This window comes from Phycodurus eques, chromosome 2, assembly GCF_024500275.1.
Source record: "Phycodurus eques isolate BA_2022a chromosome 2, UOR_Pequ_1.1, whole genome shotgun sequence".
NCBI lineage: Eukaryota > Metazoa > Chordata > Actinopteri > Syngnathiformes > Syngnathidae > Phycodurus > Phycodurus eques.
Window position 1 is genome coordinate 38,014,041 of NC_084526.1, and position 15,263 is coordinate 38,029,303.

The 15,263-nt window shown below is 44.4% G+C and overlaps 1 protein-coding gene across 1 annotated transcript in view; it reads right to left on the reverse strand.

Annotated features, from left to right (window-relative positions):
- Positions 1-15,263, reverse strand: part of LOC133399216 (transmembrane channel-like protein 3) — an 83,663-nt gene that overhangs the window by 36,070 nt on the left and 32,330 nt on the right. Inside the window, exons 6-10 of the mRNA XM_061670577.1 lie at positions 6,629-6,727; positions 6,250-6,392; positions 1,418-1,565; positions 681-724; positions 278-425 (exon numbers count right to left, since the gene is read on the reverse strand). Coding sequence (XP_061526561.1) covers positions 278-425; positions 681-724; positions 1,418-1,565; positions 6,250-6,392; positions 6,629-6,727 — 582 coding nt within the window. The remainder of the gene's footprint in view (positions 1-277; positions 426-680; positions 725-1,417; positions 1,566-6,249; positions 6,393-6,628; positions 6,728-15,263) is intronic.

Sequence of the window (15,263 nt, forward strand, 5' to 3'; positions counted from 1 at the left end):
CATATCTCCCGCACTAAATGGGGGTTCACTGTACATATGTCCACTTAATTAACAATCAAGAATCATGTTAGTGCTTTTAGTAAACAGTAACAACAGGTCAGTGCTACTATTTATTCATGTGGGAATTGTATTATATGATAACCAGCTAGCTGTCACTGTCAGATGCCTCATCCGTTGGATCAGTGGCAGGTCTCCACTTTCACTGATTGTTTGGAACGGCATTGTATACCGGATAATCTAATATAATGATGATGATGTCTGCTCTTCTCTTCTGTACCTCATTCTTCTCCCACAGCGTCAGCTCTGGTTTCTCTTGCTCCAATTTCTGAGAACGATCCACCACAAAGTAGATGATGTAGATGCTGCCAGCTAGAGACATCAGCACCAGGATATTGGCTAATAAACGCAAACTGATCAGAACGGCCCTGAAGAAATACAAAGAAACATAGTTTTGAAAAACACTTTGGTACTGAGGGAACTACAATTCTAAACATGGCTTGTGAGGTACAATCATAAGTATATAATTACTGTACTGTATCTACTGTATATTATTTCTATATATCCAATGTCGTATCAAAATGTATCAGAACGAGCAAGGTGGATGAACTAATTTAAGATAGATGAAATATGACTGCTTATCCATTTATTGATGACCCAACGTGTAGAACCACGATACCTACAGACTGGTATCTTTCTTCTTTTCCTGTTCTTCAACAATAGCTTCCTGCAAAGAAAACCCTGAAGGTGAATGTTTAAATATAAAATGCAACATAATCGTATATTCAGGGGTACACATAACAATTTTGGTCTGGTTCTCAAAGGAGCACTAGGGGTTGTTGCTTGGTGCTATTCTTTTTCTTGACCTCAATATCATAAGGGGTCTCACACATGGCACCATTCACGCTAACACCACCACTGCTTGAAGTATGGGACAGCGCAATCAGCTGATTTTGCGTAGTTCTCTTTCGCAGCGGTCCCCAATCTATTTTGCACCACAGACCGGTTTGACAAAACGGCAAAAGCGGCGTCGTTTGCAGGAGGAGTTTCTCGTGTGACACGCTGACGGCTGAGCTCAATTGAACTGAGAAAGGAATGGATCAGTGCAAAAAGTGATTCCGTTCAGTTTGTTCACTCAAAAGATTTGTGTTTGAACGAGTCGTACACAAACGACACTACACTACAACACTACTCGAGCACTGTCTACGGCTCCACTCCAAATGCCAAATGCTTGGTACGCAAATGTACAGGGACACACTTGAACAACCCCAACCCGCTTTTAATATTTTCAGTGTACATGCACACCTGCGCACCACTTATGTGCACCCCTACTTATATTATAGTACAGTAGTTACTGTATGATTACAGGCTGTATGTCGCTATACTGTATGTATTGACAGCAATTATTGAATAATCTGACCCTGATGTTGTTGACGATGGCTGCTCCTTTGCTCTCCGCAGCCTCTGGATTTCCAATCAAGTAATCCCAGGCACAAAATACCTTCCAGCAGAATGTGAAGTTTTCATCTGAGGCACTGGCTAGACTTAGTCGGGAATTCTTGGCCATTCTGAATAAATATTATGACAGTTAAAAGGATCACATATAAATAATGGTAACATACTGTGAATTATCAGTTGATTTTCCCTTTTCCATCACCATCAGGTTAAAAAATACTGTACTTCTGATGGGATGACGACAAAGAACTGTAGCTGGTGTTAGATATAAAAAGGTGTTTGCTCTAGGATACAACAGAACCTCCAAAGTTAAACATGATTTATTCTACAACCCAAAGTATTCTTTGCACAGCCATAATGCAAAACCACATTATGATTCTGTGACACAGGTAGACTTCCAATTTTTGTTCTAGTTCCAAAACAATTTTTCCTTAGGAAATATTGTAAATCTAATTAATTCACTGTAGGGTCAAATTGCGGCATTAACTGTACATTAATGAACTAACAGTTGTTAGGAAACTATAAGAAACTATGTTTCTTTACGCTCAATCTTCAGTTCCTGGCAGTGTAGCCAACGCGAGTGATGTCATGCACGCTGTCATCACGAGATTACAATTTCAGCAACCCAGTGCCTTCATACTGGTCACGGAAGACTTCTATCTTTTCCTCATCTCCTAACAACTTCACTCGTGTTAGACGGTGAAATGAGAGCAATTAAAACTTCGGATCTTCTGTATGCCAAAATGCCAATGTGAAGGGAGCTCTTCTTTCCCCACCTTTGGGGAGTCTAACCACAACTGACTGAATACAACTTGGACTGTGACAGTTTGCTTTAATACACAGCAGAGGTGCTGCAGGAGTTTTTCAATTAGTATATTATAATTAAAAAATAATATTTCAGAATATTATTGTTGTTGTTCCTCTCCTTGAACCGTCACCTTATCGTGGTGGAGGGGTTTGTGTGTCCCAATAATCCTTGAACCTAAGTTGTCTGGGGCTTCACGTCCCTGGTAGGGTCACCCATGGCAAACAGGTCCAAGGTGAGGGACCAGACAAAGCAGAGCTCCCAAAACTCCTATGACGAACAAAATCTATGGATCTAGGTTTCCCTTGCCCGGACGCGGGTCACCGGGGCCTCTGGAGCCAGGCCTGGAGGTGGGGCTTGAAGGCGAACGCCTGTTGGCTTGGCCTGCACCCATGGGGCCCGGCCGGCAACAGCCCGAAAGGGTAACATGGGCCCCCCTTCACATGGGCTCACCACCTGTGGGAGGGGCCATAGGGGTCGGGTGCAGTGTGAGCTGGGTGGTGGCTGAAGGCGGGGACCTTGGCGATCCGATTCCCGGGTACAGAAGCTGGCTCAAGGGACTTGGAATGTCACCTCTCCGGCAGGGAAGGAGCCCGAGCTGGTGTGTGAGGTTGAAAAGTTCAGACGAGATATCGTCGGGCTCGCCTCTACACACGGCTTGGGCTCTGGTACCAGTCCTCTTGAGAGGGGTTGGACTCTTTGCCACTCTGGCGTTGCCCACGGTGAGAGGCGCCGAGCAGGTGTGGGTATACTTATTGCCCACCGCCTCGGCGCCTGTACATTGGGGTTCACCCCGGTGGATGAGAGGGTAGCCTCCCTCCGCCTTCGGGTGGGGGGACGGGTCCTGACTGTTATCTGTGCCTATGCACCAAACAGCAGTTCAGAGTACCCACCCTTTGTGGAGTCCTTAGAGGGGGTGCTGGAGAGCGCTCCCGCTGGGGACTCCATCGTTCTGCTGGGGGACTTCAATGCTCATGTGGGCAATGACAGTGAGACCTGGAAGGGCGTGATTGGGAGGAACGGCCCCCCAGATCAGAACCCGAGTGGTGTTCTGTTATTGGACTTCTGTGCTCACCAAGGATTGTCCATAACGAACACCATGTTCAAGCATAAGGGTGTCCACATGTGCACTTGGCACCAGGACACCCTAGGTTGCCATTTGATGATCAAATTTGTGGTCGTGTCATTGGACTTGCGGCCGCATGTCTTGGACACCCGGGTGAAGGGGCGGAGCTTTCAACCGATCACCACATGGTGGTGAATTGGATCCAATGGTGGGGGAAGATGCCGGTCCGACGTGGGAGGCCCAAATGTATTTTGAGGGTCTGCTGGGAATGTCTGACAGAATCCGCTCTCAGAAGGAGTTTCAACTCCCACCTCCGGCAAAACCTCTCCCACGTCCTGGGGGAGGCGGGGGATATTGAGTCCGAATGGACCACGTTCCGCGCCTCTATTGCCGAGGCGGCCGACCAGAGCTCTGGCCGTAAGGTAGTCGGTGCCTGTCGTGGCGGCAATCCTCGAACCCGTTGGTGGACACCAGCAGTGAGGGATGTCGTCAAGCTGAAGAAGGAGTCCTATCAGGTCTTTTTCGACTGTGGACTCCTGAAGCAGCTGATGGGTACCGGCTGGCCAAGTGGAATGCGGCTTTGGTGGTCGCTGAGGCAAAAACACGGGCGTGGGAGGAGTTCGGTGAAGCCATGAAGAATGGCTTCCGGACAGCTTCGAGGAAATTCTGGTCCACCATCCGGCGTCTCAGGAGGGGGAAGAAGTGCACCATCAACACTGTGTATAGTGGGGTTGGGGCGCTGCTGAACTCGACTCGGGACGTTGTGAATCAGTGGGGAGAATACTTCGAAGACCACCTCAATTCCGCCGACACGCCTTCCCATGAGGAAACAGAGTCTGGAGTATATGAGCGGGCTCTTCTATCTCTGGGGTTGAGGTCACCGAGGTGGTTAAAAAGCTCCTCAGTTGCAAGGCCCCGGGGGTGGATGAGATTCGCCCGCAGTTCCTCAAGGCTCTCGATGTTGTAGGGCTCCCTGCCGTGGAACAGTGGACCAGCTCCACGATCCTCGTGGGTGCATGGGAGTTCGCCCAACCAGTCTACATGCATTTTGTGGACTTGAAGAAGGCGTTCGACCGTGTCCTTCGGGGAGTCCTATGGGGGGTGCTTCGGGACTATGGGGTACCAAACCCCTTGATACGGACCGTTCAGTCCCTGTACGACCGGTGTCAGAATTTGGTCTGCATTGCCGGCAGTAAGTCAGACTCGTTTCCGGTAAGGGTTGGACTCTGCCAAGGCTGCCCTTTGTCACCGATTCTGTTCATTAGTTTTATGGACAGAATTTCTAGGTGCAGCCGAGGCGTAGAGGGGGTCCGGTTTGGTGGCCTCAGTATTGCATCTCTGCTTTTTGCAGATGATAGGGTTCTGTTGGCTTGATCAGGCCGTGATCCCCCACTCTCACTGGAGTGGTTCGCAGCCGAGTGTGAAGCGGCTGGGATGAGAATCAGCACCTCTAAATCTTAGACCATGGTCCTTAGTCGGAAAAGGGTGAGGTGCCCTCTCTAGGTCAGGGATGAGATCCTTCCCCAAGTGGTGGAGTTAAACTATCTTGGGGTCTTGTTCACGAGTGAGGGAAGAATGGAACGGGAGATCGACAGGCGGACTGTCTGACTTTGTATCGGTCCGTTGTGGTAAAGAATTTACCGGTCGATCTACGCTCTTAACCTCACCTATGGTCACGAGCTGTGGGCTGTGACTGAAAGAACAAGATCCCGGATACAAGCGGCCGAAATGAGTTTCCTCCGCAGGGTGTCCAGGCTTTCCCTTCGAGATAAGTTGAGAAGCTCGGTCATCTGGGAGGCGCTCAGAGTCGAGCCGCTACTCCTCCGCATTGAGAGGAGCCAGATGAGGTGGCTCGGGCATCTGTTTAGGATGCCTCCAGAACACCTCCCTGGTGAGGTGTTCCGGGCACATCCCACCGGGAGGAGACCCCGGTGATGACCCAGGATACGCTGGAGAGACTATGTCTCTCGACTTGCCTGGGAAAGCCTCGGGATCCCCTCGGAAGAGCTACAGGAAGTGGCTGAGGGAAGTCTGGGCTTCCCTGCTGAGCCTGCTGCCCCCGCGACCCGACCTCGGATAAGCAGAAGACAATGGATGGATGGATTGTTATGTTTTATGTTACGTACAGCACTTTTTACAGCTGCAATTGTATTTTTGCTGTAGAAGTGCTCTGGAAATTGAGTTGAGAACAGACAATATTTAAGTCTGTCATTCATGTATAAAGAGAAATTAAACACTAAAATAAAACTAATAACACTGATCGCTTAAGAGACCTGACATACTCGTAATGGAGAGCAAACAGGAAGGTGTTTGCAGGAACTGTAACCGAGTGACGGTTTATATTTATATAATATTGCTAGAATGTAGGCGGCATGGTAAACGACTGGTTAGAGCGTCTACCTCACAGTTCTAAGGACTGTGGTTCATCCCCAGTGCTGCTTGTGTGGAGTTTGCATGTTCTCCCCGTGCCTGCGTGGGTTTTCTCCGGGCGTTCCGGTTTCCTCCCACATTCCATTTTTCTAGAAAATTACGGTTGAATTTGGAGGCTCCGTTGTAACTACTTCAACATTGCATGGTTTATATACATTTTTACATTGCCAATTTAGTTTTTATTTGTTAAACTTCCTTACCTACTTGACAGTATCAGCATAAGGTTCAAGACTCCCAGTATGAGTATGGGAAGCAACAAACAGTAGTATGATGTAATTTCTATGCTTGACTGCCATTAAAAGCCTTCACTGAACATTAAACAAATATTTTAAATCATAGCTGTCAAAGTTCACCAAAGAGGAATAAGATTTTTACTATTGCTTGAAAAGTGCTCATTCCATTTAAATTACATCAACTGAGAGCATAGTTTTTTTTATTCAGATTACAAAATGCTATTAAAACATAACAACATAATAACAAGAAATATTACAATTACTTTCTTAACAGAATGATGAAACTGTAGGCAAACACAGCCATCCCAACCAAGAAGTAGGCAAGGGGCAACCGGTATCCGGCACTGCCGATTTTCCTTACCCTCCCGTAATAGCCATAAAATAACACCGAGTACTGTAGGTAACCCTGCGGAGCATTAAACACACACACAAACACACACACACATATGCACACACACACACACACACACAGATAATATGATAGAGTAACAATTTGTCATATAGAATTACAAGGGTGGGTTAAATTAGATTTCATGTACAGGTCAGGGACACACTAAATAATGCTTTATTAATTGTGCATTCTATCTATATGTAATGTGCTATTAAGCTATTGATTAAAAATAAAAAGAGAGAAAATCTTGCCCCAAGGGACCATATGGTGTCCAGGTCCTGAGCAGAAGCCAGGTGCTCTTTGGGAATAGTTTTACTCCTTGTGGTTCCAAACGGGGCTCCAGCAAGCAGCTAGCACAGACACATAAAAACAGTCAATAGATTATCAGGATAATGCCAGAAATAAAAACATTGAATATAAACTCAAGAATGTAGAATGAACTGTGGTGTAAAAGGGTTTAACTTGCAATTATATTATGAAAATAAAAATGTTTTCACAAGTTTGTGTTAGCACCCAGTTGCATAACCACCACTTTAAGTATTGATTTCAGGTATTCTCAATCAGAGCAAGTATTTTATTCCCCCCCAACAGTGCATAATTTATAATATTTCAATAACAATAATTTAACACCATCATTTTGTCGCAATCATAGCTGTTGGCCACCATTTAGCTTGCATTTCTCTCCTTGGCTGCATCATTTACAGAAAAGAGGGAGAGACAAACTGACAGAGCAATCATGATGTTTAATGGTGATAAACTGACAGAGCAATCATGATGTTTAATGCTGGGTGTTAGGACTCAATGCAGAGCTCGGACAAGAGTGTGGACGCAGAGGACATTTCGTCCCAACCAACAGAGCAGCACAAGTGTGGCACTGGGGAATCACAGAGAGGATTACTCGTGTGGGGAAATTGCTCGTGTCTGTATGTCAGTGATCATAAATTCATGCTGCCCTTTGTTTTTCTATGCTATCTCTGAAGACGTTTCTAATTTAGTAGGCTAAATTGTAATCTACTAACACTAGATTGGTATTATGCTTTCCTGAAACAGATACAACTAAGCATTGAATCCAAAACATATTAGATATCTATCTGATATATGTTGATAAAAGCAGCTGTGTATGAGATTAACATCAAGAGGATCAACAAAGGAAGAACTATTTTTCAAAAGCTCTAAATCTGTTTTTATTATTTGAGAAAAAATACATGTATTAGTTCAGATAATTTTACAAAACAAGTTCATCCTGCTCAAATAATCCATTGGCTCAGTCTGTTCGACAAAAAATAATAAGAGTCCTACAATGAATGGCACGGCAAGAGATACAGTGGGCATGGAAGATTTTCAGACCCCCTTAAATTATTCACTTTTTTTTTATATTGCAGCCATTTGTTAAAATCATTTAAGTTCATTTTTCCCTCGTTAATGTACACACAGCACCGCATATTGACAGAAAAAAAAACGTAATTGTTGAAATTTCTGCTGATTTATTAAAAAAGAAAAACTGAAATATCACACACCCATAAGTATTCAGACCCTTTGCTGTGACATTCATATATTTAACTCAGGTGCTGTACATTTCTTCCTTAAAATGGTTGTACACCTTCATTGGAGTCCAGCTGTGTTTGATTATACTGATTGGACTTGATTAGGAAAGCCACACCCCTGTCTATATAAGACCTTACAGCTCACAGTGCATGTCAGAGCAAATGATCAGAACCTTTCCTAGAACTGGCCGTCCGGCCAAACTGAGCAACTGGGGGAGAAGAGCCTTGGTGAGAGAGGTAAAGAAGACCAAAGATCACTGAGGCTGAGTTCCAGAGATGCATTCGGGAGACAGGAGAAAGTTCTCGAAGGTCAAACATCACTGCAGTCCTCCACCAGTCGGGGCTTTATGGCAGAGTGGCGCAACGGAAGCCTGTCCTCAGTGCAAGACACATAAAACCCACATGGAGTTTGCTATAAAAAAAATAAAAAAACACCTGAAGGACTCCAACATGGTGAGAAATAGATTCTCAGGTCTAATGAGACCAAGATAGAAATTGTTGGCCTTAATTCTAAGTGGCATGTGTTCGAGAAAACCAGGCACTACTCATCACCTGTCCAATACAGTCCCAACAGTGAAGCATAGTGGTGTTTTTCAGCTGCAGGGAGAGGGAAACTGGTTGCAATCAAAGGTAAAGATAAATGCGGCCAAGTACAGGGATATCCTGGACGAAAACCTTCTCCAGAGTGCTCAGAACCTCAGACTGGGTCGAAGGTTCACCTTCAAAAAAGACAATGACCCTAAGCACACAGGTAAAATACCGAAGGAGTGGCTTCAGAACAACTCTGTGACTCTTTGGATGGCCTAGCCAGAGCCCTGACTTAAACCCAATTGAGCATCTCTGGAAAGACCTGAAAATGGCTGGCCACCAACGTTCACCATCCAACCTGACAGAACTGGAGAGGATCTGCAAGTAGGAATGGCAGAGGATCCCCATATCCAGGTCTGAAAACATTCCGCACCCACTGTATCTTTTAAAGTTTGTCTTTCATCTTGTTTTGGAAAAGAGCTCTTCAAATCAAGCCTTAAAGGTGATTGGGAGGCAGTGAAGAGATTTAAGAAATGTAATAATGTGTTCTGATCTTTGTTCTGGTCAGAACACAAGCTGTAGCATTCTGAATGAGCTGCAGCTGTTTAATGCTCTTTTACGGGAGTCCAGTTAGAAGACCATTATAATAGTCATGTATACTGTACTTGAGATAAAAGCATGGATGAGCTTCTTCTGGTCTGCTTGACACCTGCAAGTCTTCGCTCTGGATATGTTCTGCTAGTAGAAGGCTGTTTTAGTAATTGATTTGATATGACTGCTGTAAGTCAGATCGGAAGCATCCCAACAGGGTCAAATTGCCATGCTCCATCTGACAGGGGGACTACCAATGAAAATTTTCCCTTTGGCTATAATTGGGCGCATTTACATTTTTATTGTTGAAACATTTATTAATGTACATTGTCCTTCTGTTACAAATACAAGAGCAACAAAAGAAAAGAACCCCTGCCTTTTCATTCAAACAGCATTCATGCAAGCATAACTCTTAGCCTACAGGGTTTGTACTAACGAAATCTGTGATTTCAAACCCTTGTCTATTGGCTGCTTATACTGATGTTAAATTCCATCCATGCATTCATTTTCTTTACTGCTTATCCTCACTAGGGTCACGGGATGCTTCAGCCTATCCCAGCTATCTTCGTGCGGGAGGCGGGATACACCCTGAACCGGTTGCCAGCCAATCGCAGGGCACATAGAAACAGGGGCCACGCTAGACGACTGGTCAGCACATCTGCCTCACAGTTCTGAGGACTCTGGTTCAAATTTCGGCCTTGCTTCTGTGGAGTTTGCATTTTCTCCCCGTACTTGTGTGGGTTTTGTCCGGGCACTCCGGTTTCCTCCCACATCCCAAAAACAGTAATGGGAGGTTGATTGAAGGCGTAGGCGTGAATGTGAGTGCGAATGGTTGTTTGTTTATATGTGCCCTGCAATTGGCTGGCGACCAGTTCAGGGTGTACTCCACCTCCCGCCTGAAGATAGTTGGAATAGGCTTCAGCACGTCTGTGACCCTTGTGAGGATAAGCAGTACAGAAAATGGATGGTTGGATTTTCATGCAAGCATTTATACTTCACCAGTTGAGGTTTACAAATGAATGAATTTTGCTGGCTAATTAACATTACTAACGGTGGATATAAAGTCTACACACCTTTGTTCAAATACAAGATTTTTATGAAATAATAAAATGAAACCAATATAAATCATTTCAAAACATTTTCCACTATTAATGTGAGCTATAACTGAACAATTTAAGTGAAAAACTAAGTGGAAAAAAAATTAATCGAAGAAAAAGAGAAGTTTTGCAAGGATTTGTGTAATATTTGTGTGAACAAGTGTAATATTAGCTGTGTTCAGAAAAAAACATTCACAGATTAACCCCAAATAAATTTCAGATGTTCTCGTATACTTTTTCTGTATGGGTGGAATGGTTCACAAATATCATAGTTCGGTTCGTATCTTGGTTTTGTGGTCATGGTGTTCGGTTTGGTTTTAGGAAAATCAATTGTCTTGTATGGTTAGGTTAAATGTGAAAGCATATATTCACAGCATTATTATTAATTACAATTATTGCTGTTATTGTATTATTATTTAAATGCAGCCCTATGGGGGGCACAAGTCAGTGCAAACTGTAGGCCGGTCCCAAGCCCAGATAAATGCAGAGGGTTGCGTCAGGAAGGGCATCCGGCTTAAAACCTTGCCAAACAAATATGAGCGTTCATCCAAAGAATTCCATACCGGATCGGTCGTGGCCCGGGTTAACAACGTCCGCCACCGGCGCCGTCAACCTGCGGGGCACCGTTGAAAATTCAGCTACTGTGGGTCAAAGTCAAAGAAGAAGAGGAGGTGGAAAGCGGGTTCTTCGGCAGAAAGAGAAAAGGAAAACACAGAGCATAGAACTGAATATGGGGACTTTGAATGTTGGGACTATGACAGGAAAATCTCGGGAGTTGGTTGACATGATGATTAGGAGAAAGGTTGATATATTGTGTGTCCAGGAGACCAGGTGGAAAGGCAGTAAGGCTAGAAGTTTAGGGGCAGGGTTTAAATTATTTTACCATGGTGTACATGGGAAGAGAAATGGAGTCGGGGTTATTTTAAAAGAAGAGTTGGCTAAGAATGTCTTGGAGGTGACAAGAGTATCAGATCGAGTGATGAGGCTGAAATTTGAAATTGAGGGTGTTATGTGTAATGTGATTAGTGGCTATGCCCCACAGGTAGGATGTGACCTCGAGGTGAAAGGAGAAATTCTGGAAGGAGCTAGATGATGTAGTTCTGAGCATCCCAGACAGAGAGAGAGTCGTAATTGGTGCAGATTGTAATGGACATGTTGGTGAAGGTAATAGGGGTGATGAAGAAGTGATGGGTAAGTATGGCATCCAGGAAAGGAACTTGGAGGGACAGATGGTGGTAGACTTTGCAACAAGGATGCAAATGGCTGTAGTGAACACTTTTTTCCAGAAGAAGCACGAACATAGGGTGACCTACAAGAGCGGAGGTAGAAGCGCACAGGTGGATTACATCTTGTGCAGACGATGTAATCTGAAGGAGGTTACCAACTCTAAGATAGTGGTAGGGGAGAGTGTGGCTAGACAGCATAGGATAGTGGTGTGTAAGATGACTCTGGTGGTGGGGAGGAAAATTAGGAAGACAAAGGCAGAGAAGAGAACCATGTGGTGGAAGCTGAGACAGGACGAGTGTTGTGCAGCTTTTCGGGAAGAGGTGAGACAGGCTCTCGGTGGACGGGAGGAGCTTCCAGAAGACTGGACCACTGCAGCCAAGGTGATCAGAGAAGCAGGCAGGAGAGTACTTGGTGTATCTTCTGGCAGGAAAGGAGAGAAGGAGACTTGGTGGTGGAACCTCACAGTACAGGAAATCATACAAGGAAAAAGGTTAGCTAAGAAAAAGTGGGACACTGAGAGGACCGAGGAGAGGCGAAAGGAATACATTGAGATGCGACACAGGGCAAAGGTAGAGGTGGCAAAGGCAAAACAAGAGGCATATGATGACATGTATGGCAGGTTGGACACTAAAGAAGGAGAAAAGGATCTATACAGGCTGGCCAGGCAGAGGGATAGAGATGAGAAGGATGTGGAGCAGGTTAGGGTGATTAAGGATAGAGATGGAAATATGTTGAGTGGTGCCAGCAGTTTGCTTGCTCGATGGAAAGAATACTTCGAGGAGTTGATGAATGAGGAAAGTGATAGAGAAGGGAGAGTAGAAGAGGCAAGTGTGGTGGACCAGGAAGTGGCAATGATTAGTAAGGGGGAAGTTAGAAAGGCATTAAAGAGAATGAAAAATGGAAAGGCAGTTGGTCCTGATGACATTCCTGTGGAGGTATGGAAGCATCTAGAAGAGGTGGCTGTGGAGTTTTTGACCAGCTTGTTCAATAGAATTCTAGTGCGTGAGAAGATGCCTGAGGAATGGAGGAAAAGTGTACTGGTGCCCATTTTTAAGAACAAAGGTGATGTGCAGAGCTGTGGCAACTACAGAGGAATAAAGTTGATGAGCCACACAATGAAGTTATGGGAAAGAGTAGTGGAGGTTAGACTCAGGACAGAAGTGAGTATTTGCGAGCAACAGTATGATTTCATGCCTAGAAAGAGTACCACAGATGCATCATTTGCCTGGAGGATGTTGATGGAAAAATACAGAGGTCAAAAGGAGCTACATTGTGTCTTTGTAGATCTAGAGAAAGCCTATGACAGAGTACCCAGAGAGGAACTGTGGTACTGCATGTGGAAGTCTGGAGTGGCAGAGAAGTATGTTAGAATAATACAGGACATGTACGAGGGCAGCTGAACAGCGGTGAGGTGTGCTGTTGGTGTGACAGAAGAATTTAAAGTGGACGTGGGACTGCATCAGGGATCAGCCCTGAGCCCCTTCCTTTTTGCAGTGGTGATGGATAGGCTGACAGATGAGGTTAGACTGGAATCCCCGTGGACCATGATGTTTGCAGATGACATTGTGATCTGCAGTGAAAGAAGGGAGCAGCTGGAGGAACAGTTAGAAAGATGGAGGCATGCACTGGAAAGAAGAGGAATGAAGATTAGCCGAAGTAAAACAGAATATATGTGCATGAATGAGAGGGGTTGTGGGGGAAGAATGAGGCTACAGGGAGAAGAGATAGCAAGGGTGGAGGACTTTAAATACTTGGGGTCAACCGTCCAGAGCAATGGTGAGTGTGGTCAGGAAGTGAAGAAACGGCTCCAAGCAGGTTGGAACGGGTGGAGGAAGGTGTCAGGTGTGTTATGTGACAGGAGAGTCTCTGCTCGGATGAAGGGCAAAGTTTATAAAACAGTAGTGAGGCCAGCCATGATGTATGGATTAAAGACAGTGGCACTGAAGAGACAACAGGAAGCAGAGCTGGAGGTGGCGGAAAGTGAAGATGTTGAGGTTCGCTCTTGGAGTGACCAGGTTGGATAAAATTATAAATGAGCTCATCAGAGGGACAGCCAGGGTTCGATGTTTTGGAGACAAAGTTAGAGAGCGCAGACTTCAATGGTTTGGACACGTCCAGAGGAGAAATAGTGAGTATATTGGAAGAAGGACGATGAGGATGGAGCTGCCAGGCAAGAGAGCTAGAGGAAGACCAAAGAGAAGGTTGATGGATGTCGTGAGGGAAGACATGATGGCAGTTGGTGTTCGAGAGGAGGATGCAGGAGATAGGCTTACATGGAAAAGGATGACGCGCTGTGGTGACCCCTAACGGGACAAGCCGAAAGGAAAAGAAGAATTGTATTATTATTTAGATTATTTTTTATAAATTAGAAATATACATTTATTGTTATATCTATGCCAGTGGCATATAGTGACAGGCAGAACAATAAAATCCTCTTCACTGGATGGCAAAAGGTAAAATAAACCTGTGTATCCACCTGTTGCAATTCATACAACTGAATAAGTCCTGGCTCCCTGCAAATATATCAACTTTGTGTTCAATTTAAACAAGCCACATTTCACACTAAGTACATTTGTGACTAAATTGAGGAAGGATCATTATTGCAATATTCATACTTTTTATGATACTTTTGTTTGGTGGTTAACCATGGTTTTTTTTTCCATGTAAAATAGGTGCCTTGGCTCCACAAAGGTTGGAAAACACTGATCTAATCATTACTCTCCTCCTAAATAAAATCTCAATTTATTAAATAAAGAAGTCTTATATGATGTACATTGACCAACATGATGTTTGTCTGAAAATAACGATTTCCACTGAGTTGTAATCTCTCCAACACAAGATCTCTGGTCCATAAAATGAACGACTTAGAAGTCTGTTTAATGCACCAGAAATGTTGCATTGGAAAGATACAGACACGCTATGATGGTCTCGTGTTCGTCTGGGATGTTATGCGAGTAATGAGAGGCACTCGAAACCGGTATCTAGTGCCAGTAATGTCTTTAACTCCAACTCCCAGAGACAAATTCCTTGTGTGTTTTTTGGACATACTTGGCAAATAAAGATGATTCTGATTCTGATGCAATGCCGCAACCATGCGTGCCACCATCTTGGCTTTGCAATTAGCGCTACTATACACTTCGCCTCAATAGTAAATATTTTTTTAAAACTAAAGAGTTGCACTTGCCGAACCGAACGGGACAGTGCGGACCGAACGAAAATAGTCAAACCGAACTGTTTGGACGGTTTTCAAAAACTGTTCCACGCCTATTTTTCAGACTTTTTCTTTTTTGCTTCCTAGCAAAAGTGTTCATAATTCGCTTCTCAGTGACCAAGGCTTCAGTTTCAGCTGAAGAAAACCAGCCCAAAGCATGATGGTGCCACGGTCATACTTCACTGTCGCTATTAGTGTTCTTTTCATGAGCTGCATTGTGATTGTAGTAGGGGTTGAACGACTTCAGATTTCTTTTGCAGTCAACGCTCAGGTGTTGACAGTTGAGTAGATGTTGGCTAATTGATTCCATTACTTATTTTACTTATTATTTTTTAGTTTTTCAACTTGCTATCCGCACAGCTGTTTGCCTTGAGTCTCTAAATACAAGCTCACTCTCCCCTACATATCGACAAAATGCACCTTGGCGTCCCTGGGTGCGGTCGCCAACCACATGCAGACACTCGCTCATTCATTCCCATTCAGATATTGTACCGTCCCTGACTTGCAGTCTTAATTTATCTAAAGCTAACTCCAAATCACGTAACACAAGAAGTTGCTACTCGCTACAGAAATATAATTTTTCAAGGAAAATCAGAGGAGGAGGGAATGCTTTGAAATAATGCAATAATAAAAAATAAATAATAAATAAATAATAAATAAGGCAACGTAGCAACCCTGATACTACCTG